The sequence below is a fragment of the Mustela nivalis genome (genome assembly GCF_964662115.1).
Source record: "Mustela nivalis genome assembly, chromosome: 3".
NCBI classification, from domain to species: domain Eukaryota; kingdom Metazoa; phylum Chordata; class Mammalia; order Carnivora; family Mustelidae; genus Mustela; species Mustela nivalis.
This window is the reverse complement of record NC_139022.1, coordinates 61,432,072-61,458,452: the sequence shown is the minus strand read 5'-3', so window position 1 is coordinate 61,458,452 and position 26,381 is coordinate 61,432,072. Positions and strand designations below refer to the sequence as shown.

Genomic DNA, 26,381 nt, shown 5'->3' with positions numbered 1-26,381 from the left:
ATTGGACAAATAGCTACATTTTACTTTCAAAACCTTGGAGAAAAGTGAACGCAAGAATGCATTCTTGGGTATAAGGTGTTTTACAAGATGCTGATTAATTTCTTTGAAATAATAAGTGAATAAAATCACTGCCAGAAAAAAAATAAAATTTAGCTGGAACATTAAAAATATTAGTAAGGAATTTATTACTGTTTTTGGTAAGTTATAATTCTATCATGCCTCTTTCTCTTCTACTCTTAATATATTGATAACCTGAGTTAATTTCCATTATATGACACATGCCATGAGAAGTCAAATGATCTTTATTTCTTCAGATTAATTGAACTAGGAATGGAAGGAGAAGTCATCAAGACACAGGAGTTGTCCACTCTTTTTTATGTGATTGCCAGAAATCCAAAGGGGCAGCAACTAGCCTGGAATTTTTTAAGAGAAAATTGGACCCATCTCCTAAAAAAGTTGGTATTCATTTACATCCAATGTGTGTTCTTCTACCTAGATGATTCAGTTACCTGAAACCAAGTACTATGATGCATCCCCCAAAGCACATAAATGATCTTATTTCTACCCAAATAGTTTGATGAGCTCTATTCGTTTGAAAATTTAATACCCTGAATTACCCTGTCCAGATGTGAGGAGAGGAGTGAGAAGTGAGTGGGAAAGAGATTTCTCTCACCCTTCCCAGGCAAAGAACTCCTGGGCCACCATGGTCCTCCTAGCTTCCTCACCAGCCCAGAAGAATCCAAGCAATCCATATATAGTGCATCGAACACATTCCGCCTGCTTTGTTCATGGAGAGTTTCAGGAATTTTGATGAACACTAATCCCCACCCTCAGTTCCCCTGTGGAACTGGCTCAGTGGAGAGCTTAGAGGAGATGAAAGAAATCTGATCAGAAGTGTTTTGGGAGACACCCCCCCTTTAAAACTTCATCAGTTCTGCGTCTTTTCTAGGGTTTCAACCCCTGGGAGAACCAGAGTTCACTCCAGCATGCTCTTGGCCCTAAAATATCCCTCAGAAAGAACAAGTAATGATTAGACTTCAGTGGAAGGTATAGGATAGGAGTGCTTTCTCTCACAACAAACCCCTGCTAAGGTTCTCAGCTATTCCTTATCCAAAACCAAAATGTCACTTATGAACTATATGGAAAATATCCAGAATCTGAGACCTGTGTAGTCTGCTCTGTTTATTTTAGTGTCAGTTAGTATCTTTGATTTCAGTCACCCCTGGTTCCTCTTCCTTCTCATTTGTTAGCCATGAAGGACTTAGAGTCCCCAGAATCTTGTGTAAGCAAAAAGAACATTTGCACCCCCTCCCAGGCTTTTAAGGAGTTTGACATTCACATGGTACCAAACAGAAACTGCTTTACTGCTTTAAAAAATGTATATTTTTATTATATATGTGTGTGTGTGTATATATATATACATATATATATGTATATATATATGTATATATAAAATGTGTGTGTGTGTTTCCTTAAAGATCACTGGAAGCATTGGTTGGGTCGTTTGCTTGACTATCTGTTCCCTCCCCTGATATGATCATACTTTTTCTGCAATGCCGTAGATTTCCTTTGTCACTGGAAATGACCCTTGTGCCTGACCATGTGCACAGTCTAGACTTGGAGTCATTTCTGGGATGTATCTGTGCTCTGCTCTTTAGCACAAATCCCTTGGACTTATGCTATAAATCCTCTGTAGACAACATTGGGGTGAAGGATGAATTCTGGGGCTGGAAATGAAGAGTTTAACCGAATAACATCGGCCCCCACAAAATACAGTGTATAAAAAGCAGTGGATCTCCAAAATGGGATGGGGAAGTGTGCAAGATAGTACATGAGAGTGCAAGGAGAACATCTCACTACATATATAAGTTCTTATGCTATTATACTTTCTGTTGAACCTACAACATAGTACATGTATGTAATACATAAGTAAAAATACGTATATTGGTAAGTTCTTCGGCAAAAAATCTTTACCAATAGAGTGCATAATAAAAAAAAAAAATAGAGAATGCTTCTTTAAGCAAAAACATAAATTTAAACACAAACACTACTGAGTAAGATCGTCACAGTTCCTAAAAAGTCTTGTAAAATATATTTTTTAAGATTTTTTTTTTGAGAGAGAGCGAGCGTGAGTGAGAGAGCATGGGAGGGGAGAAGGTCAGAGAGAGAAGCAGACTCCCCATGGATCTGGGAACCCGATGCGGGACTCGATCCTGGGACTCCAGGATCATGATCCAAGCTGAAGGCAGTCACCCAACCAACTGAGCCACCTAGGCGCCCCCAGTTCCTAAATAGTCTTTATCTTCATTTTTATCTTGTGGTCAAATTTGATACATTTCATAGCTTTGGGATTTTACTGGATGAATGAGTTGTTCTTAGGGTAATTAATAGAATATATTGTATTGCGCAAGCTTATCATATAGTTATAAATGTCCTATATTTTAAAAACATATAAAGATAAGGTCTGTATTCCTATTACTTAAATCTGTGGGTTTCCTTCTCATTTTCAGGTTTGACTTGGGCTCATTTGCTATGAGAATGATCATCGTTGGCCCAACATCTCACTTCTCTTCCAAGGAAGAGCTGCAAGAGGTTTGTGATTCTCTTCTGCTAACAACTGAAAAATAAATATTCAAGTTGTAAAAATGAAAGTGAACTTAGATATAATCTGGTGTAAAGTTCTCATTTTATTAAAAGAAAAGGAGTAGTTTGTCCAATGATACATAGCCAGTAAATGGAAGGGACAGGACTAGACCCTCTTAAAATACAGGTGTTCATAACATTCAAAATGAAACTTACACTTCAGAGATGAGTCCTTGCTTATTATTTCCTTCATAGTGTATGATCGCAGAAGTGACTATATTGAAGCTTGGAAGAGTACTTAAAGGTCTTTTATTAACAAAACTACTGTTGTTGATAATTCCACTTTTTAAAAATTTTTTATTTTTTAATTTTTTAAAAGATTTTATTTATTTATTTGACAGACAGAGATCACAAGTAGGCAGAGAGGCAGGCAGAGAGAGGAGGAAGCAGGCTGCCTGCAAAGCAGAGAGCCTGACGGTGGGCTCGATCCCAGGACCCTGGGATCGTGACCTGAGCTGAAGGCAGAGGCTTCCCAGGGTGGTCTGAGCCACCCAGGTGCCCCTCCACTTTTTTTTTTTTTTCTAAGCATTCTAATGTTTTCCATCTTCTTTCCAAAATAAATCTTGAATTATTTACCCTCGAAGGAAACTCAGAATTCTAGAACTTAAGTCTTGGCCCACTACTTACCATATGACTTGGCTCAATCATTTAACATTTTTACCCATAGTGAGCTTACTTGTAAGATGAGTATTTATCATTCCTGTCTTACATTGTTTGAAGATAAAGTGAAATACTAATTAAACCCCCAAAAGACAGGAAAATAACCATTTAAAGTTTGCAAGAGAGAGGATTACTCTGTTGTACGTATGATTTGCAAGCTCTTTTGAAACCCTTTGCAAGAACAAGTATTTCGTGAACCATGTCAGTAATTTTTTTCTTGCTTATTTTTCAGGTGAAACTGTTTTTTGAGTCTCTTAAGGCACAAGGGTTACATCTGGATACTTTTCAAATGATTTTGGAAACCATAGCCAAAAATATTAAGTGGCTGGAGAGGAATCTTCCCACTCTGAGGACTTGGCTACTGGTTAGTTCTTAAATGGTCAGTAGAAAGAGCTCATCACATGTGGGCTTGAAGTCAGTAAAGCCCACGTCAAAGTCTTGGGTATTTTGTCTAAACCAGTAAGAAGCCCCAAGAAACCAGCCACCACAGCTGCCGGCTCTCAGCAGTTGTCTCTAGCTGACAGATGTATGAAGTTGAGGTAGGGGAAGTCCAGTTCAGTAGCTTACTTAAATGTAAACTTCCTGAATACTGGAGATATGTGGAGATGTGAATGTAGATATACAGACAGAGCTGCGATAGATTAGCCACATCGCCCACTCCCTACACTGCCTTACAGCATGCTACTTGCTACTTTTTTGCTTTTTTGGTGTTTTTTCTAGCCTTGCTTAGCATCCTGGACTTTGCCCAGCCAGTTTTACCTTCAAGGAAACATAGCCAATTCTTTTTTTAAAAAATCTTTCATTCGCATCCTTTCATTTCCTCCCCCTTTTCCTCCTTCATCTCAGCCTGAATAGTTTTTTCTAATTTTTACCATTCCTGGAAAATTTGAATCCAATTATGAAGTATAAGGATCAGAAAACCAGAGAATTTGTCACCAAATCTCTGATTATTAGAAACTAGGTGTCAGGGTTTACCCACAAAGCCAGGAGGGCTGCTTGGCTTGAGCCTCACTTTTTTTTTTTTTTTTTAAGATTTTTTACAAATTTATTTGAGAGAGAGAGCATGAGAGGGGGCTTGAGCCTCACTTTCTTCTTCTTTCTTTCTTTTCTTTTTTTTTTTTTTTAAGATTTTTTAAAAAATTTATTTGAGAGAGAGAGAGAGCATGAGAGGGGAGAAGGTCAGAGGGAAAAGCAGACTCCCTGCAGAGCTGGGAGTCTGATGTTGGACTTGATCCCAGAATTCCAGGATCATGACCTGAGCCGAAGGCAGTGGCTAAACCAACGGAGCCACCCAGGCATCCCCAGAGCCTCACTTTCATTAAGAGCCTCAAGGATAGCCTCCTGAGGTCATCTCCACAGGCAGTAAAATCTGCAGTCATAGAGGTGAAGGAGAGAACAATTATACCTCACCACTTTAAACTGTACACTATCACAGTTTTAAAACATCTTTTGAAAATTGCAAAATTAGATTGTATCGCGTGTATTTCCTGTTAACTTAAGGTTTAATGTAAATATTTAAATGGATCATGTTTTATAACTCAGTTTTAGCAGTTCTTCATATTCTTAAGGGAAACTGGATCTCTGAAATGCTTTTCTAAATGCTTAAATTACTTGTTTTATTAATAAGGTATTTGGAATGAATAAGGAAACCACCACTCTTAGATATCAGGTTGTAAATTTAATAAATTCATGTGCCCACATATGGATCACTATGAAGATATAAATATGTTCTAGAAAAATCTGAATCAATACACAGATTAATTTATCTGGGCTATTAAGGGAGGCTGGGATATTGGGGTACGAGTAAGGTGGGCAGAGCGCTAACCCATCCATTTTAGAGTGATATCTTGAAGGTTGACAGATCTTTCTCTGGTGCCACGGACAGAGACAGGGTACAGCTTGGATGGACCATTGACATGACCTAACACATTTTGCTAAGTTTGTTTTCAGATCATTTCTTGGAATCTTTGAAGCATCTTTGACTCTAGATTTGACTTGGTTGTGGTCCTACCAAGATCTGTGTAACATGTAATACCCATCTGGAATTAAACGTACTTTCAAATAAAGAAACTGAAAGAGTGAAGAATGTTATTTTTTCCACCAAGATAATGTGTAATTTAAGCAGAAGAATGTGTATGAGTTTTGGTAGATCTCTGCCGTCATATTTATTTCCATAAATAAGTAGTTTCCTTTGTATACTAAGTTATCTATCATAAATTTCCAACTTTTTGATTCTCTTCCTTTTAGTTCTTTGTGTAAGTTCTTTTTAAGTTCTTTGTAAGTTCTCAGATTCTTGAGAATTGAGTACAGAAGTAGTAGAAGTAGCAGTTTTATCATTTGTTGAAAATGAACACAGTAAGTACTGTGCCAGTAATGGTTTAACAAATAAGGAATTTTTAAAAAAGAAATCTATTGAGAAGAATAAATGAAACAAAATGGGATTGGGAGGGAGACAAACCATAAGTGACTCTTAATCTCACAAAACAAACTGAGGGTTGCTGGGGGGAGGGGGTTTGGGAGAAGGGGGTGGGATTATGGACATTGGGGAGGGTATGTGCTTTGGTGAGTGCTGTGAAGTGTGTAAACCTGGTGATTCACAGACCTGTACCCCTGGGGATAAAAATATATGTTTATAAAAAATAAAAAATTTAAAAAAAATAAAATAAAACAAGGCTCAATAAATTTTTATTTTTTATTTAAAAAAAAAAAAAAGAAAGAAATCTATTGTACTTAGTGTAGTATTTCAAAATCTTTATGGCAGATGCCAAACCTTCAGCACCAACTAAGACTTGGCTAAAGTTAGTTTTACGTCCTTTTACCCCAAATGAACAAACAAGTTGTGAAATACTTATAGACAAGTTCATGAATGGATGATGGAGAGAGCAGACAGGGCTCCAGGCCTGCTGACTTCCCACAGAGACTTGGGAGAATTCTGTGGTCTCCAAAGCCCACTCTGAATGAGAAATCTTCCAGATCAAAGGAGCCTAAAACCAATGTCTTGCTCTGTATGAGGGGCTTTGTGTGGGGGAGAATGGGGAATTCAGCCTTCAAGAGTCCAACTTTACCACCATGATAGGAATTTCTTTTTTTTTTTTTTATTAAAGATTTTTATTTATTTATTTAACAGACAGAGATCACAAGTAGGCAGAGAAGCAGGCAGAGAGAGAGGAGGAAGCAGGCTCCCAGCTGAGCAGAGAGCCCAATGCAGGCCTCGATCCCAGGACCCTGGGATCATGACCTGAGCCGAAGGCAGAGGCTTTAACCCACTGAGCCACCCAGGCGCCCCATAATAGGAATTTCTTGTCCTATTTCATGTATACCCCTGTGCATTTTGTTTCTTGCTATGTCGTTGGGTCGGTTTTACGTTCCACAGAATCAGAGGTCTTGATTTTCAGAGGGAAGTTCCTGGAGCTTTTTTGTTTGTTTGTTTTGGGGTTTTTTGTTGTTGTTTGGAGTGGGGTGGGGGGCTTATTCCATTCTAACTGTAAGGGGGATCTCCAAATAGTCCTGGAGGCTAGTTTTCCAGTTGAACATTGATGGCTGTCAAACACAAGGCTGCTTAAAATGGCCACATTTTTCTTTGCAACTTCCCTTCACTTACATTTGTTATTGGCCTTCTTTCTTCCATTTAATCATGCATCAGTGTTTTCCATTTCAGCATATAAGGGTTTACAACCTTTATGTTTACAGGCTTTAAATAATTTACCTGCTATATTGTCTGCTCCCTGAAAACTTAATCTCATTCATCAAAGTCATGTCTCCAAATCATAAAGAAGAAAGGGCAAAAAATATTATGAAAGGAGTGGGTTAGCTGGGTTGAAGCACATGCGTGTTTTATGTAATCAAGTATTTTAATAGGTAGTGCCAAATTATCTTCCTGAAAGGGGGTTTAATTTATTTTCTTAAAAAAAAAAAAAAAAGATTTATTTATTTATTTATTTATTTGAGAGGGAGAGAAGGAGAGAGAGAGAGTGCCTGTGTTTGCAAGAGCAAGCAGGAGGAGGTACAAAGGGAAGAAGAGAGAGAATCTCAAGTAGACTCCCCCACTGAGCACAGGGCCTGGCTTGGGGCTTGATCCCATGACCCTGAGATCATGACCTGAGCTGAAATCAGGAGTTGAATTCCTAATCTACTGAGCCACCTAGGAGCCTGTAATTCACTTCCTTTTTTATGCCTGTATCCTGTGTCAGTACCAAATGTTAATCTTTTATGTCTAGTAAACTTTCCCTAGTAAAATACAGCTTCCCCAGATGTTTACATAGCTATGCCACTAGTTTCTTTTGGTTGAGATATATATATATATATTTTTTTAAGATTTTATTTATTTATTTATTTATTTGACAGAGATCACAAGTAGGCAGAGAGTCAGGCAGAGAGAGAGAGAGAGGAAATAGGCTCCCTGCTGAGCAGAGAGCCAGATGCGGGGCTCGATCCCAGGACACTGGGATCATGACCTGAGCTGAAGGCAGAGGCCTTAACCCACTGAGCCACCCAGGTGCCCCACTTTTGGTTGATATTTGCTTAATGTATTTTTCTGTATCCTTTTACTTTGAATTTTTCTGTGTTTAGTTTCAGATGAGTCTTTCATAGAGAGGCTGTACCTGAATTTTTTTTTTTTAAGATTTTATTTATTTATTTGACAGAGAGAGATTACAAGTAGGCAGAGAGTCAGGCAGAGAGAGAGAGGAGGAAGCAGGCTCCCTGCCGAGCAGAGAGCCCGATGCGGGACTCGATCCCAGGACCCTGAGATCATGACCTGAGCCGAAGGCAGCGGCTCAACCCACTGAGCCACCCAGGCGCCCTGTACCTGAATTTTGTTTGCTATTATGTTTCCCAATTTGGGCAAGCTCAGGCTCTCTCATCCATCCTTTCCAATCTCAAAGGCCAAAAAAAAAAAAAAAAAAAAAAAAAAAAAAAAAAATGCCCTCAAGGTGAACACGGACTTCAGCCTTCTGCTTACCCCTCAGGGTTCCTGCCTTCAATTAGTTTTTGATCCATGACTATTTCTTATTAGCTTTCCAGGTCACCAATATATTCAAACAATTAAAAAATTCTTGAATTCTACATTTTTAATTATTCTTAGCAAGAAGGTCACTCGAGGTACCTAGTTTAGCATATTCCCAGAAGCTATAATGATTTATTTTCAACAATGTGCAAATGTCCAACACTTTTACATAAGTGACTCCTTAGGATGGAAATTGGTTTGCAGTATTGACTGCACAGTATTGATTTTTCATAAATAAACTTGTGGGATGCTTAACATTGTATCAGGAAGTTAGCAGTATAAACAGGTCATTTGTTCAGGATTTAAATCAGGAAAATTTTCCAATATTCATAGGGAGAAATGACTAGAAAGTCTGAGAAATGTAGACATAATTGACTGGGTGAAAAGAATTTCTCTCTCAATCACTTCTGCAAGCTTTACTTTACAAACATGACTTTAAGATCTTTTGCTAATTCTCTTTTCTCCAAAAGTTTTCATCTTCTATCATGTTCCCAGATAAAGTCAGGAAACCAGTTTTCTATTCTCAGTACATGATTAATTAATTCTCACCTCTAGGTCTTAACACATATGATTTCCCACTCTTCAAAGTTCATGTCTCCCTCTGTTGAATTATGCCATATTTATTTCAATGTATCATTTCAGGTTCATGTTTCTGTAAGGGATTCACATGATGATCCACCTGACATTTCTTTGCAGTCATCTAAACAATGCTACAGTTATGATTACAAACCCCATTTTAAGGTGGGCGGAGTAAATTATCTATGGAAAGACTTACGGGATACAAAGGACATTATTTCTTGGTTTTAAAAACCATGTTCCTCATTAAATACTGTTCTCTGGTAAACTGAGCTTGAAAATTCTAACTGATTTCTAATTATTCTGAGTTTGAGTTGGGAAAAGGATAAGTTGAACACTCTGAACACTCAAATATGGCAAGAGGCAGGGATGGTGGTTGGAGAACTTTTTCTGAAAGAGAAACAATTGTCTTCATGGCCCAAGGCTGTTAGCATATACTTTTATTTTCTTTCTGTTCATGACTCCAGATCTAGGCTCAAAGACTAGTAGTAGGAATAGACTAGAAGGATAAACAAGAGCTTTTTAAGCTGGTAAGGATTAAACAGGTCAAGAGACTCAAGCTGATAAAGATCAAAGACAAGTTCTGGTCTGAAACAACTATGCACAGTTCTTGTGAATCAGACAGAGCCCTCAGGAGTCAGACTGGGCAAGTTAATTCAACTCACCCCAAGGACTAAATTAGGGTCACTTAAGCAACAATGAATAAGTTGTTGGTTAATGAGAGAGGCTGTATAGCATTTAAAGGTTTGCATTTGCTTTTTCTTATTCTAACTTGTACCTTAACTATAGGCAATAGTTATGATACTACCGATCAAAGCACTATTTTACTTTTATTTTATTTTATTTTGTTATTTTCCAAAGCACTGTTTTAAAAATAATGTTCTATATTCTAGTAAAACAATTACCTGGTAGAAAAAGCATCTTCTTCTCCTAGTTTCAGGTAACTGTTTCTCTGGGCAGCCTAGCTATTTGGATTTTAAGGCCAAGGGGAATATACACACTATTGTCTCCTCCAACTCACTGAGGACCTAGATAGAAATAACAATTTCTAGTGTTGCCCTTGCAAGTCCAGATCTAAAAAATGCTATCTAAAAAAAGGAAACCACATATACTTCTTTTTTTTTTCCCCCAAATACATCTTCTCTTATCCAGTTGGGTTTCTTCTATAATTTCACCATTACAGATTCATTCCTTTGGGCTAATAAAAGCTCAAGTATTCAATTGTAACTCATTAGTCATGCTTTAGTGAGACTTTTTAATTTTGTTTAAATGAATACTTATTTAGTTCTTTAATAGCTAGCTGAGAAAAGAGCCCTAAGGGGAGAGAGAAACCTGAAGCTGGGAGAGAGGATTGGGGTGAGTGGGTTCTGGGACAAGGACAACACTCCAGAAAATACTGGTTTGGTAGGAAGCTCTGGAAGGCAGTATCTGTTACTTACTCAAGGGTATTATATACAGGTGGCATTTGATAAATATTTGTTGACTGTGTGAAGCAGCATTTATAACTGAGGAAGCAAAATGGAAAATGGGACCTAGCAGAACTCAGAGCCCCCTACTTGTCAATTTTGCCCCAGCCTGATCCTGCTAGTATATTTTTATATTTCTGTGTCATGCATTGTACACGATGCATATGTCCTGGGTACTTGTCCCGACTGGCCCAATGTATCGCAAGCACCTTAAAAGTAAAAACGTCTTTCCTGTTTTGTTTTTAGTCTCTTTGGTGTTCTGCGCACCATGGGCACTCCACAAATGTTGCTGACTGACTGACAGCCTGTGCTGGCAGCTATCAGCCAGAGGGAGGGAAAAAGCATCTGAGTCATCCCAGAGTCAGCCAAGAATCACAGTCAAGTGTAATTTTCGGTATAAATATTACAGTACCTTTTCATGCTCAAAAACAAACACAAAACCTGAAGGACACATTTAACGGGAAGGAATCTTAGGCTCTGTGTTAGCAAGGCTGCTAGAAAGAAAGGAGAGGGAAAACTGAATCAGAATCTTCAGGAGTGTAAACATCTCCCTCGAAAGAGCAGGTCGATCAAAAATGCCAGCTAGACATAATTTCTAAAAATATCATTTATATCTTCTGACTTTTATAGAAGGGGACCTATGATTGGTTTTCATAGCTAGAAGCAGGGCCTACCGTCCCTGACACTTCCTAGCCTGGCTGGGACCCATTAAATGACGGAGGGCTTAGATATCAATATCAAGAACTCAGTTTCAGGGGCGCCTGGGAGGCTCAGTGGGTTAAGCCTCTGCCTTCTGCTCAGGTCATGATCTCAGGGTCCTGGGATTGAGATCACATCAGGCTTTCTGTTCAGCATGGAGGCTGCTTCCCTCTCTCTCTGCCTGCCTCTCTGCCTACTTGTGATCTCTCTCTCTCTGTCAAATAAATAAATAAGTAATATATATCAGCATCATATAAATTTGTTTGCACTCACGTTATGCTTTGCAAGTCTAAGCGTTTTTTTTTTTTTTGCATGCAATATTCATAGTATTAAAATTTCACAGTTCACATCTAATAGTAATAGAAAATCCATTCTTAGTGCTTATTTTGTGCCAGTCTCTGTTCAAAGCACATTTGAACATTTGTGTTAATTCGTCTTATTCTTATTCTTACAATAACCCTAAGAGCATGGTACTTATCTACTCAATTTACAGAGGAGAAAATGAAGCTGAGGAAGATTAAGCATCTTGCCCCAGTCCCAGAGGCAATGGTTTTTTAGGACATTTAGAGAGTGCATCTATCAACATGGTTCTTTTAGAACATTTTTATCACTCCAAGAAGAAGTCCCCCATACCCATGAGCAGTTGCTTCCCATTCCTCCCTCTCTTCCATCTTCGGCAACCACTAATCCACTTTCTCTATCATTTGGCCAGGCTGAGCTTTTCATACAAATGGAATAATACAATATATGGTCTTTTGTAACTGGCTTCTTTGATGGTCATTTGTGTTGTTTACACTTTTTGGCTATTATGAATAATGCTGCTATGAACATTCACACACAAGTTTTTGTATAAACATAGATTTTCAATTATTTTGGCTGTATAGCTAAGAGTGAAATCCTGGATCACTTGTTAACTCTATGTTTAGCTTTTTGAGAACTGCCAGTCTATTTTCCAACACAATTGTATCATTTTATATTCCCACCACAGTATATTAAGTTTCCAATTTCTCTAGATCTTCACCAACATTTATTTTGTGTGCCTTTTTGATTCTAGCCTTCCTATGCCAGAACCTTGCCATGCTGTGAAGTGGCTCCTCATTGTGATTTTGATTTGCGTTTGTTTTATGATTAATGATATGGACCATCTTTTCATGGGTTTATTGGTCATGTGTATGTCTTCTTCTTTTATTTTTTAATTTAATTTATTTGTTTGACAGACAGATTACAAGTAGGCAGAGAGGCAGGCAGAGAGAGAGAGAGAGAGAGAGGAGGAAGCAGGCTCCCTGCTGAGCAGGGAGCCCCATGCAGGGCTCCATCCCAGGACCCTGGGACCATGACCTGAGCTGAAGGCAGAGGCTTTAACCCACTGAGCCACCCAGGTGCCCCATGTGTATGTCTTCTTTGGAGAAATGTCTATTCAGAGCTTTTGTTCATGTTTAATTGATTTATCTGTCTTTTATTATTGAGTTTTAAGAGTTCTTTATATATTCTAGATGTAAGTCCCTGTGAGGTATATGACTTGCAGATATTTCCTCCCATTCTGTAGGTTGTCTTTTTACTTCTTACTGCTATCCTTTGAAGTTACATCTTTCTTGATACTTATCTTCAACTTTTATTTCTGTTAGGAAGATGCTATTATAATGAGTTGAATAGTGCATCCCTTCCCAACCAAAATTCACATGTTGAAGTTATAACCATCATTACCTCAGAATGTGACTTTGCTGGAAATAAAGCCATTGCAGATGTAATTAGTTAAGATGAGGTCATACTGGAGAAGAGTGGGCCCCGATCCAACATGACTAGTTCCCTTATTAAAAGGGAAAATATGGACACAGGTGTGCACACAGGTAGAATGCCATTTGAAGGCTGGAGTTATTCTGCCACCAGCCAAGGAAGCCTAGGATAGAGGCCTGGAACATACTTTTCCCTGGTCCCTTCAGAGGGAATATGGCCCTGCTGATTCCTTGATCTTGGGCTTCTAGCCTCCAGAACTATGAGGCAATAAACTGTTGGCAATACATTCTGAGGCAATAAATCTTCTACCTAGATTGTGATACTTTTTTTGTAGCAGCATTTGCAAACTAATATAAATGCCTAATTTATTTTTCCATTTTAGTAGTTACTTCCAGATCAGCATTTGAAGTTTAATAATATATCATTTCTTGGTTTGGAATCTTAATCTCATTGATCAATTACATTAAAAGTTACATCGCATTGGGCTCTGTCTTTACTTTTCCTGTGAAAAGTACCTTAGGGTTTAAAGAAATTATTATCAAATTATTATTAAAATATACCAGCGTTTATAACCTTCAGTGGACTAGGTTGCCTACTTGACATTTTGGTTACTTGACTCTCCCTTTTCTCTTTTAAATAATAAAAATGATTTTATCCAAGTTCCCCCCATTTCCCCCTATGAAACAAGGCAGTGATCCTAAACTCAACATTCCTAAACTCTGCTTTGTTTAAGAAATCAATCATAGTAACCCTGTTTTTATTTCCAGTGTTTGGCTTAGAAATGTACAAAATTCAGTTTGGCAGTTGAAACCTAAGAAGGGTTCTAATGGGGGATTTTTGAGAAAGGTTTCCTTGCTCTTGAGAAAGAGACCAAAGAAAATGTTCCTTCTCCCTTCTCTGATGCCATCCCCTATCTGTCCACGAGACACTCAGTCTAATGGAAAATTGCTCCCAGAGCAGACAGAGTGAGAAGCGGGGTTCTTGGTAAGGTTGGGAGCAGTAACTAGAGATTGTCTTATCTCTGCATTTATGTGAGATGATAAATTTCCTTATGTTTATGCTAATTTGATTCAACATTTTGGTTTTTGTAGCCCAAAGCATCTGAACTACTATATAATTGTTCCTTCCTAATAACCTTTCCGTTTATTTAGCTGAATCTTTTTGCTAATGTCTAAGCTCTACCAAAACTCTGTTGGATAATTATGTTGCTTTCCTTAGTGCTCTAAGCATTTCTAGATTTGTGATAGCTTCAAACATCACTAATTGAGGCACAGCATGTGTGTTGAAAATAGGTGACCGGTGTAATTAGATATTGACTCCTCTCATCCTTAGGGTGACTAGGTAGAAGTCTGGGATAGCTGGAAACCTCAGGGTGGTCATCTCGGTCCTGGAAGCAAGCAGCATCCTCTACTTATTCAGGAGTGCTGAATAAACAGCATTTCCTGAGGTATACACTGAATTAATGTATTGTTTAGTTTATTTTAAAATAATTAGAAAACATATTTAATAACATTAAACTTAATAAAAGTTCACATGGAATATCAGTAAATTGGAACATCAATTAAATAATTAATGGAACAGTCTTCCAGTAGCCTGAATTTAGCTATAATTCTCTTTACCCTTTATTTCTTGTGTATTATTGTCATTGGCCCTAAATTTGCTGTGGGAATAGGGAAGCAATAAACTCAAGAGCACTGGTTTAGAACATAGACCACCTGAGTTCCAGTCTGCATCTACCATCGGACTGTGAGTGACTAACCTTTCCAGAATTCATCTCACCTATTAAATCAAGACTTGGATGAGTTGATCCATGGCAGACCCAGTTTTTATTTTGATGAAAGTTTCTATATTCATTGTTTAGCAAATTTGCTGCTTCTTTATAAATAAATGCTGTTTGTTACTCAGGGAGCTTACATTTTTTCCTCTTGTGTTATTTATTATATAATTAGCCCTCCAAATACTTTGTTTTCAAATGTTAAACGGTAAGGATTTTGAAACTAGATGGGTATAGCAGATAATGTCACACTATCTCCTCTGATAATGAATAGTAACTTCATAATAATTTGAAGTATTAGATCCTTAAACTAAAAAAGCCGCTCTGTGTAGGAGGATAAGAGGAGGTTAATGATTGAAACAGAACCAGCAGCAAATTTATGAAATTGTGTTTTCTCAGAAAGTCTTCATGAAGTCAAATGTAAAGTGGTATCCAAACAAACAAAAACAATACCACAAGAATAAAGCAAAACAAAATTTATTATTATTCTTTTGAGAATAGGCAGGATTATGAAACCTTTGGGTTGCTCGGTTTTTTTTTTTTTTTTTTTTTTTTTTTTTTTTTTTTTTACCTCCATTACAAAACCACAGGTCCGTAAATGTCCTTAATGTGTGTGTGTGTAGGAATGGGAGGGATGGAAGGCAAGAGGTTGGCAAAGAGGTAAAGAAGTTATTTATCTCTTTCTCAAATCTCAGGAAGACATGATGCCCCACCTATATTTGCTACTGCAGTGGTGAAGCGTTTTTAACCACAAGCCTGCAGAATTTAGGTATTTAAGACAAAACACAAGATAACATGTTTCACACTTAAAAGCATGATAGACTCTGGCTTACAGGTAAGGTGAGGTGAGGAGACTTAACACTCTGTGTTGTTTTAAATATCTCTGATACTAAGTGCTTTGGCTGCAAAAAATAACTCCAAAGGAACATGACCTGACCTAAAGTATAAGGATGAGTCTCTTATCTGAGCAATATAAGGTATGGAGTCCTTTTAACAAAATCCAGCCCTGCATATACTATATAACCTCTGAACACCATTGGCACCAACCCTGTGGTTCACTTCCTGTTTGGGATTCTGAAGTGCCCTGGGGGAGGGAGGGTGCCAAGGGCTCTGGCTATGCATAACACAGTAGGGAGAGAGTAACTTTGAGGTATCACAGGATACAGACATCTTCTCCGGAATTATCACAAACACACTATTGTTTCTGGCAGAATTCAACACTGCATATGAACTAGAACCCTAACTACCATTGCATATATTCCCATATGCATTCATAAATTATTTATTGCATACTTACCTTGGGTTAGGATACTGCCCTTAAAAAGGTAGTAACTCTGCCTTCATGGAGCTTGCATTCTTGAGAGGGAGACTGATAATGAGGAAACAGCAGAGAGTTTTCAGAGTGAGGAGTGCTGTGAAGAAAAGCAGGGCCGGGTCTTTAGAGAAGAGACTGTGTTTGTGGCTATTTTCTGTTGTGTGGTCAGGGAAAGGCTCTCTGCAGAGGTGACATTTGAGCTGACACCTAAAGGACAAGAAGATACTAGCAGGCAAAGTACCAGGCAGAAGGAATCGTTCTTGCGCAAGCAACATGCAAGGGGAATGGTTAACAATGCTGGACGGAACTTGCGGACTTCCAGGAACCGCAAGAAGGCCTCTGTGGCCAAAGCATCCTGCGCGCGTGTAGAGGAGGATCCAGTTAGACCAGGAGTTTCACTTTTATTTTAAATGATGGGTATCCATTGGAGATTTTAAAGATGGAATGTTAAGAGCGTGATTTAATACAGTTGACATTTAATAATAAACTTGCATTCCGATTTCACTTCTTTAAAACCTGATTTCTAATTCCTTACGGGTCAAACGACACCCCAGCCATCCCTGTTTGCCCAGGCTGTTTGCGGTTGCCGCCGGCTTGTTTGCACCCGACGTCCTGCTTTTAACAGCCTCAGAGGAGTGTGTGACAGTTGGCAAGCGCGGTGAGGCACAGCCAGAGCCAAGTCGCTGCAGGGGCCAGGGCTGCGGGGCGGGGGTAGGGGGGTGGGGGTGGGGAGGAGGGGAAGGAGGCTGTGGCTGCGCGATGGGAGGGCAGAGGCTTTCACTGCGAGCGTGGCGGCGGCGCACACTTCGAATAAGGGATAAAGAAGCGGGCCCCTACGAACCCGGGGTCCCTGGGGCCCTGGTTGTTCCATCCCGAAGGGTCGCCGGGTATTGCCTGGATTTGACATTGAAAACAATGCTGGCTCGCGGTTGGAGGCAACGGCGAGAGTAGAGGAGGCAGAAGCAACTTAGAGTTTCCGCTTCAACTGGGTAGCAATGTCTGTCCGGTCCGCGGGCCCCATGCGGCTGTACCCACTGGAGCCGCAGGTGTTGATTTAAAGCTCAGCTCCAGCAGGCCTTCTGCTCGCACACTGCGGCGCCCTCACCCACGGCGAATCCAGCTCCAGGTTTTGTGATCCGCTTGCATGTCGAGGCCGCGCCCTGGACTGCCCGCGGGAGGACTGGAACCTACGGGTCTGGGGCCCAGCGGGAGTCCCGCCCTCCCTTCGGTCTCCCGGCCTCAGACCGGTCAGGGACCACTCTGCTGTGGGCCGGCAGCGGTTCCGGGATGACCCACAGCACCTGCTCCCACTGGCCTTGGCGAAGTGAGCAATCCCGAGCCAGTCTCCGCGGGGAAACCGAAGCTTCGAATTCCGGAGAGCGACTCTCGCCCGCCGGCGGCAGCTGTGCCTCCAGATCGCGGCCTCAGTGGCCCCTCTCGGCGAAGCCTCTCTTCACCAAGCTGTCCGCACTAGCTATCCACTCACTCTCCCATCACATCACCCTAATTTAATGCTCAGCGGGACATTTCTTTCAGTCTTGTGTGCCTTCTGTGTTTCTTGTCTGTCTCTGGAATGTCCACTACAGGGGGCAGTGGTCGATGTTTTGGGGCGCAGTATGGGGTTCCCGGCGCCTAGGTCCCGGCCGGGCGGGGATGCAGTAGACCGTCTTCTTTGCTGAATGACTGAATACTTCCCCCATGTAGTGAAGAGCCTGAGCCCCTGGTCTTCCTGGAGGGGCGTGGCTTTTCAGGCCCCGCCCAGGAGGCTGCTCCCACCTCCAACCCGCTCCTCCCCTTCCTCTCCGAGGAGTTGGCCTCGGGCCGTGCGGTGTTTTTCCCTTTGGCCTCCCTAGCTCTTGCTGCAGCTGTTGCAAAAACCCGGAGCAGCGGAACCTCAGAGCGGCGGAGCGGCGCCGTCTCTCGCGGCACCTCCCCGACAGCCCTTGGCGGCCGCGCTGGGCATGCTCAGTCGACAGGGCCGCTTCAGTTCTTGGAGTAGGAAGCTTGGGCGCTTCGGCTGTAAGGAGCCGCGGCGGGGGGAAAATGGATCCCTTTACTAATGGTGAGTAGGCAGCCAGAGGCGTCGGGTTTGGGGCTCTTTTGGGGGTGCAGAGGGATGTTGGCCGTCGAGACACGCGGAGTCGGACTGCAGTCGCCCCCACCGTGGGTTTCCCACGAGGGTTTGGGGGCGGTGAAAGCGGACTGGAGGAGGCAGCTGAAGGCTGGGGCGGGGGTGGTCAGAGGCCGGCGCGGGACCGGGGGCTGGCGTGAAGGTCAGTGCCACCATCTGCCGAGGGCCTGGGGGCGTCGGGTGCCTCCAGACCCCAAGCTGCGCTGCGTGGCCAGGTGGGTGAACACCAAAGTTTGGGCTGCTTTGCGCAGAGGAGGGGAAAGTTGGCCTTCTGGGTTTGCCCCTGGAGAAGGTGGTGTCTGCCCGCGGCTCTTTTGGCAGGAAGGGTTAAGCCTTGGCCACTGCCAAACCAAACTTCTCTTGTGCGCAGGGAGCTGTCCCCCCCTGTCCTTCCGCGCGAGTTGCCTGCGTGAGTTTTCCTAATAGGGCGGGGAGGGGGTGGGGGGCTTGGCAGGTTAATTTAGTGGAAGGAAGGGAAACTTGCAGAAAGGCTTGCTTGGTCCTGCTCTGCGAGGAGGTGCCTGCCCGCACTGTCACCCTCCTGTCTTGGTGAGGCGCTCCCCAGGTCGTTCACGCTACCTTTCACGGGCTCCCGATAATACCAGTTTTTTCAGTCGAAGACTCATTAAATATCGGGGTCCGTCATGGTGATATCACAATGTGTCTTGAGGCGAGAGTCAAAGCAGGAGCCTGCAGGACGCCCTGCAAAACAGCCACAGCTCTTCACTGAATGGACAGAATAAATCCCACCCTAGTTAAAACCGATGGCTTTTGTTTGGACCAGACGTGCCGGAGTCACAACATAGGGGTGAGATGTCTTACCATTTTGTGGCCTTGAGTATATGGATTCCCTTTTTGGGACAGAAAGTAGGAGGAATGCCAGTAAGGGAGAATTCACTTTATAATTAGACGATTCACTCTGTCGTTGACCTGTGTTTTCTTGTGGGAGGTTGGTGACTTCAGGTAGACCGTTTGTCGCATGAGTAGAAGCCAGCCTCTGCTCTGGTTTAGGTGGGCCACTTGCCCCTCAAGAGATAGAGACATATATATATATATGTCTCCATTATAACCCAAACCGTTGCCAGACTTTGTTGTATGCTGTTTCATTCATGGGACTGCAAATTACTCATTATATTCTCCCTGCCCCTAATTCAGAATGCTTTATTCTACTGCCATCTTCCTGTCTGTACTGTCTAATTAGGCTTAATGATAGTAACTTTAATTCTGAATTTTTTTTTCTCATTCAGGTTCTATTTGTAATTTCTAAGGCTCTAAGAATAGTTGGGTAAAGTCCCTAAGAGAATTAAGGAATACAGAACTGAAGGTAAACTTAGAGACCTTCTAGTATTTTAAGTGTAAAATATGTTTAATACAAATCGTTAAATCATTTCACATGAATATTCCAAGGCTTTTGCTTTGTCCTAGGTGGAATACTTGGAGCTTCCATGTTTGTAGGATTTTAAATGTGAACTTTCACTTAAAAAAAATTCCCCGCAAGGCTGAGTCACCTATTTGGTCAAGACAAGTGCTAGTTGATTTTGCGGCTCTGTGCCTACAGAATTAAACTACATTTGCAAATCCTCCAACTGGGGTCTTTTCTCCCCTTTTAAAATGTGTTCCTCTAAATGTTAATAGTTGCAGATTGTCACATTTGAGAGGGCAATGGAAAAGTCCCAGAGAGGTGAATAAAGAGGGAGGAATGCTTCAACATCGGTGTAGGAAGTTGAATTTTTAATCCTTTTGCTGTCTATCTTCCAGATTTTCACAATCTGCTGGAAACAGTTTGACAGTGCATCAGTTTAGTTAATGTGTTAATCACTTGTTGAGGGCTTATCTTAAGTGTCCTTTAACAAGGAAATAGAAACCATAACATCTAAAGCCAACCAAAAATTAGCTTCTAGCAACTTGAGAAGGTTGACTGTTTAAGGTAGACTGTTTATTTATTTCAGAACTTTTGAAGGATAGCTGTAGAATTTTTCTAGTGTCTTTAAACAGGACTTGCTTAAGTAGGTTTATCTTTTTGCTTAATCCTATTTAGTACAAACGATCTGTACAGCTAATTCTCCCCTAGGTCTGGGTGTTTTGGTGCAGAGTATTTAATTATCCCTAGAATTTATAATGACAGGATTTATCAAGCTTGATATTGGCTTTTGCACATTCACCTTCTTCTAATAAAATATTCACCACGTACACTTTCTCATTTAAGCCTTGCTTATAGAGAGAGGTGTGAAAGCTTAGCAAAACCAGTTTCAGCAATTCAGAACCACTTGTCTTTCAATTAAAACATTGTCAATGGTTTCACCCTCTGACCTAGAAATTTGTAAAAGAGGCAGATATAGTTTCTCTTCCGTCGTTTTTAACTTTCAGTACTCATCTATTCCAGTAGGGCTTTCTGTGCTTTCCCTGTTTTCCATCAAAACTTGCTGCTCATATGTCTCATTTGTCTTGGGCCCTGCTCTCTGCCTGCTAATACTGGGTTCATTTGATGAATATCCTATGTTAACCTGTCCAGGTAACATACTGCTACAATCTGTTAAAAGGCTTATCTCCAGAAAGGGTTTATAAGAAGGGACCTTAGTGCCAGCAATTCCCATTTAGCTCAGGAGATATTTTTGATCTTGCCCTTGGGAGGGGACTGCTGACTATTACACTGCAGACTATATCCAGTCTGGCTTTGGATTCTTGGTGACTTTTTTTATGGGGGTAAAGATGTACTGGACTAGTACTCAAGATTGGTTTGGCAGTAACTATTATGTCCTATTAGGCAATTAGAGGTGAAACTCTTAGGAAGTAGTGGTTTATATATTACTAAAAGAAAAAAATTGATGGCAACTCTATAGATGTTTTGATAGATGTACTAGATTGGGGCAAGTAGTTATTTGATTATTTTATTTCTCTTTATTTCTTCTCCTTTACATGTAGGATTAGGGTATTTGAGAATAATTTAAATTCATGTTAAGGACTGTAAATGCCAAGGCTCAGTCTTAGGATCTGATCAAGGAGTTCTGAGGTTAGGGCTAGAAATGTGTGACTTCATTTTGAGGATACTAGAAGTATTCACCAGAAGGGAGCTTTTGAGAACTTTATTAGGTCAGCAAATTCAGGATTTGGAAGCATACTTATGGAGAAGAACTTTTTCTTTTCCTGATATATATTCATCATTTTTTCCTTATGAACAAAATTCCCAGGAATCACTTTGGTAGTACCACCTGATATATAATCAAACAAGGGGGATTTACCTGTCTTGCAAACTATCTTTGTTTTGCTTTCGGATTGGCATCCAATTGGAAGTATTACCCAGCTTCCAAAATGGGAGGTCTGGAGAACAAATTCGATATTCATGGGTTGAAAGGCAGTATCAAATTGTGATTTCATTTCTTGATCTTACAAATAACAGTTGTCCTATAGCTGTGCGTTTCTTTTAAAAAATAAAATAGCATGGTCAGTCAAAAATATGAGCTTACCCCATTTTGTGTGTGTGTGTGTGTGTGAGATATATATATATATATATATATATATATATATATATGTTTCTTTTCTATGATAAATGGCCACATTGAAAGAAAATCCTTAAAATGGAAGATCATTGTTGTTCTTTGTAATGAATGGAATATAAATAAAATATGTTTTTATCCTTCTGTCTTGATTTTTCTATTTCAATTAAGTGAAATATGACTTAGATCAAATGTTAACATCTTTTAATATTATAAGGTTGAGGATGTAATTAGAAACTATTCAGTTTTTAAGGAAAGCAGTAGGGGGAAAGTCCTTTGCTTTGCATAACAATTTCCAAAAAAGTGTGTTTTGAGACAAACAGCGTATTTTAGGAATGATTAAAACCAGTGATTTTTTAAAAAAGATTTTATTTATTTGACAGAGGGAGAGAGACAGCACAAGCAAGAGGAGCAGCAGGCAGAGGGAGAACCAGGTTCCCTGGGAACCTGACGTGGAACTGGGTCCCAGAACTCTGGGGTCCAAATGCAGTCGCTTAACCAATTGAGCCACTCAGGCATGCCTAAAATCAGTGATTATCACTTATCTATAGAGGATCCTTGAGAGCTGAAAAATACATAACCAGAAAGATTGGTTATAAGGAAATTATCATGCAGAAATAAGCCAGGGGTGATTTCCTCTTCAGTAATTCATGTGAACACTGTCTTTTGAATGCCCACTTACAAGTAGATTTTCTGCTGGACACACTTGCAGGAAACCCACAAACCTGTTCGCAGATAAAGCTGACCTCAGTAAGAGAAATGAAATGGAAAAATCTAGTTTTGCTTTCATGCTAATGTAAGACTAGGAAATACAGAAGAAACAAGAAAGCAATAAAACTTTAAGATAGTTTTCTAATTGTGAAATAAATGTACCAAATTGTCTTTATAACCTGTTCCTGTAACATATGTCATCAGTAAGTTCACATTTGTGATGATTCAGTGTAATACTCCTGTTAGGAACCAACAGCATTCTGAACCTTCTCTATGGAAGTATTAGGAAATTGCAATATGGAGGAATTCAGCCAGGGTTACTCCTGAAGTTATGATGGAGCTGGATTAGGCCCATGGTTCTTGGCAGCTGAGGTTAGGACAGTGTCACTGTGTTCTGTCAGTTACCTCATGTCTTGAAACTGTGAGAGGTTGGAACTAGAGCTAATAATACTAGTAGATCTTTCCATAATATTATTGGAGCAATCAGAGAAAGTCTGTTTTTTTTTTTTTTAATTTGAATTCCTAGATATGTACATTTACTGAGTGTTCACAGGAAACCAGGGGGGCATCTGGGTGGCTCAATGAGTTAAGCCTCTGCCTTTGACTCCGGTGGTGATCTCAGGGTCCTGGGATGGAGCCCCACATCAGGCTCTCTGCTCAGCAGGGAGCCTGCTCCACCCCCCCCCCCCCCCCCCCGCCTGCCTCTTTGCCTACTTGTGATCTCTTTCTGTCAAATAAATAAATAAAATCTTTAAAAGCAACCAGGATTGGGCATGAAGGAAAATTTTGGAGCCTTTGTGGTGGTTCAGCAACTTGCGTGTCTAGTGGACTTTGTAAAGTCACTCATTGCTTTACAATTGCTGCTCATTGCCCTGGTCTTTCTATTCAGCAAATATGACAGAAACAAAGTAGTTTTTGTTCCTTAGTCTATGGTAAGGATTTCCTTGTAACCTGATTCATTGTAATCCATTTGTGATTGTCCTCGGAGCACCTGTAGGACTTTGAATCCAAAGATCTTTAGGAAAAACAGAACAACAACAACAACAAAAACCCCAAAGATCTTTAGGGAAAACTGGGACTTAAGAGTTAGTGATGAAGATGAAAGAAATGTAGAGATTAAAGGTAAAGCAGGAGGCTGATAAGCAGAGATTTCCAAAATGGTCATATCTTGAGCCTTACTCATGTTTGGCTGAGAAATGAGTTTACTTTGGGGATCAGGACACTGACGTATGAGGTCGAATGATGGAGGAATTGGGTTTGGAAGAGGCAAGCAGGTGGGACTGGTTAGAGAAAAGCAATTGAGGGTTGAGGGGATGAGTGATTTAAACTGGCGTTTGGAAGCCCTGGCAGGAGATAGAAAACATTTGCCTCAAGTTAAATTATTCAGTGTACTTCTCTCTCTGATAGTAAAAATAATCCATTGTCTCTTTTAAGTTAAGACCGTTCACTATCCGGCTGGCTCAGTTGGTACAAGCATGCAACTCTTGATCTCAGGATTGTGAGTTCAAGACCCACATTGGGCATGGAGACTACTTTAAAAAAAAAAAAAAAAGGTCTGTTCACTTTCCTGAATGTTTTAGATTTCAAGAAAAACGTTTCTAAGAGGAATGTAGAGCCATTGACTTTGTAGGAGCATCGTGATCGCAGTTACTATTTTTTTAGTGCCTGGTTTTGCTTCCCTTTTCTACTGATGCTTATGATTGAACAGTGAACCAATTAGTTTTTACAAATTTCAGCCTTAGCATCTAAACTAGGAAGAAACCAGTTCACTTACCAAATAAAGAAAGTTCAGGCTTCTAAGGGAGTTTGAAAAAACAATGGTGAAAGAAGCAAGTTCAATAGTAAAAGACCCTTTGAAGTTCTTTTCCTTTAGTGTGTATTGCTTAATGAGGGTATCCTGAGCATTCCTTTCACAAATTTCAAGAATGCAGCCACCAAAATAAAACTTAAGCTAATTGTTTGGCCTTTTTGTAAGTTGAGGGATTGGATGCTCCAGAGTTTTCTCTAGACCCCTGGTGCTGTCCACGGAAGCCAAGCCAGTGATCAGGGTTGAAGGGAGGTAAAGGCTTCCTAATGATCTATGGGGAGAATTTCAAAGCTGGGCTAACAGGAGAATGGGAAGTGCAGTGAGAGAATGGGTATTTGTGGATTGGGTGTGCTCTTTTCCATCTTGGCCCTTGCAGCAAATACTAACCAGGGCTGCGTGGTAGTGTTTCTTAGACCAGCTGCCTCTGGTCTCATTCACTGGGCAAGGAGATTTTGAGCCATGGTATTTCTCACAGCTGACACTGTTATTTCATAAAATTTAAATAAGTTGTTAGAACAGCAGCATCTCAGCAGCATTACACCATTCCTAGGTTCTTTTTAGAGGAAAAATGCATAGTGATTAGTGGAGTAATTGAGGACAGCTAAATGTTTTAAAGATCTTTTTTTAACTTGTTATTGGTAGTATGATTTGAAGACAGAAGTAGTGTAATCCTTGTCTAGTTTCTTCTCATTCCATAATTGTCAAAATGTCCTTAATGGTTAAGTAAAGGAGGCTGCTATGAACCATGGAGCTTGGTGGAAGGAACTAGTATGTTCAAGATTTATCAAAATAATATCCATGAATTTAGGCTGATTCCACTTTATACTTGTTAGCACTATTTTCTCTGGCCTTTAAATTAAATGCTAAGTACGTAAGCCCTTTGGGTCACTGACATTGTCCTTTTAGTATCTAGACTGAGTGGCTAGTTTAAAAAAACAACTCAGTGAGTGTAGAGTATTTGAGTGTTAGTGGAAGGGACTAAGGGATGCTTTGCTCTTTAGAATAGGGCCTTGCGTCCATCTCTATCAGTATAGGCTACTGAGAGGCTTGGTAAGTTGTTATTCAGGGGAAGTACACAGAAGAATAATCGAGTGTCGAAGGAGGGTCCACCCTGATTTGGGGATTAGATAATAGTGTTTTGAATTAGGTAGAAGTAAGCAAATGTTCACTAAAATATGGCTAACTTTGCTTCAGTGCAGTTCATTGCAGTTGGGCACATAGCTCTATTCTAATTAATTGTCAATTTAGGAAACACTGAGATAAAGACTTGAAGAATTCATGCATAGAAGCTTTTCTTGGCAGATAATGAGATGACAATGACTATTAGTAGACCAAAATGTGGTTACAAACCCAGACTTTTGGGTAATCATCATATATTTTTAAATGAGTTAATGATAGTCAAAGTGACCCTCAGCAAGTTGTAAATTGATATCAACGTTTTTGCTATGAAGATTTAAGATTATCATCTCCCTTGCCTTTTATCAGTCTGGTGAATCAGATGGAAAAGTGTTTCAAAATTATCAGCAAAATAGTCTTTTCAAATCCATCTGACATCAGCTCTAGCAAATTTATTCACCAGTTGAGGTCTTTTCTAACCCATAAGCTTTCTGCATACATTGAAGAGATCTCATACATTTTCTTTGTGGATCTCCATCAGTGGTTATGCATTCTCTTTAGATCACTCACAGATATTCTTTAGGCCTAAATCCATTCTTCATTTCAAATAAAGAATTATGATAGGTTAACATTCTTTTGAAACTACAAATAATTGATGGAATTAAAAATAAACTTTGAACTTTTGCTCTTCAGAAAGTATTTGCAGTTATGTAGATTTTCATGAGAGATTAATGAGCTCATGTATTTAGGCATCATTAACAGTTTCAGTTATTTGTACAGCTAAGTCTTTCTCAGAGGTCCCCTGAGGATTGTCAAGGGCTGGGAGGCCTGTGTTACAAGGAAATGAAAAAAAAAAAAAAAAAAAAAAAAACCAAAAACCAACCAAATCTGATAAAGAGTATAAATTTGATTGGAGTACAAGTTGATATAAATATAAACATTATAGTAAATGATTTAGCTTAGAAAAGGAAAATGATTAGAAAAGGAAAATGAAATTGAAAATTAAGCTCAATAATTTTATTTTTACCCGAAGGATAAATTAGTTAACTTTTAAGGGCATGAGATGGCATATCTTTATGTAAATTCTGTTCATTAGGACAGTATTCTGCACTGTTTGTATTCCTTAGTCCATGGGATATCATGTTACACTTGTTAATTGATGTGTTTTAGGTGTCCTCTAGCCAGAATTTTAACTAGAGTATTTCCTCTGTGGAATCGACAATGTGTTTGAATGGTGGTAGAATTAAATG

The 26,381-nt window shown here is 40.0% G+C and overlaps 2 protein-coding genes across 6 annotated transcripts in view; both read left to right on the top strand.

Moving 5' to 3' along the window:
* Positions 1 to 5,373, top strand: part of ERAP2 (endoplasmic reticulum aminopeptidase 2) — a 40,812-nt gene extending 35,439 nt beyond the window's left edge. For all 3 annotated transcript variants that reach the window (XM_082723875.1, XM_082723876.1, XM_082723877.1), the window contains 3 exons: positions 315 to 455; positions 2,511 to 2,592; positions 3,536 to 5,373. In XM_082723875.1, coding sequence (XP_082580001.1) covers positions 315 to 455; positions 2,511 to 2,592; positions 3,536 to 3,679 — 367 coding nt within the window. In that variant the 3' untranslated portion in view covers positions 3,680 to 5,373. The remainder of the gene's footprint in view (positions 1 to 314; positions 456 to 2,510; positions 2,593 to 3,535) is intronic.
* Positions 5,374 to 15,109: 9,736 nt separating this feature from the next.
* LNPEP (leucyl and cystinyl aminopeptidase) overlaps positions 15,110 to 26,381 on the top strand; it is a 105,828-nt gene continuing 94,556 nt past the window's right edge. Inside the window, exon 1 of one of the 3 annotated variants that reach the window (XM_082723853.1) lies at positions 15,110 to 17,934. In XM_082723853.1, coding sequence (XP_082579979.1) covers positions 17,916 to 17,934 — 19 coding nt within the window. In that variant the 5' untranslated portion in view covers positions 15,110 to 17,915. Of the gene's footprint in view, positions 17,935 to 17,981; positions 18,812 to 26,381 lie in introns of those variants that run through there. The other 2 variants (XM_082723855.1, XM_082723854.1) reach the window with 2 other exon arrangements.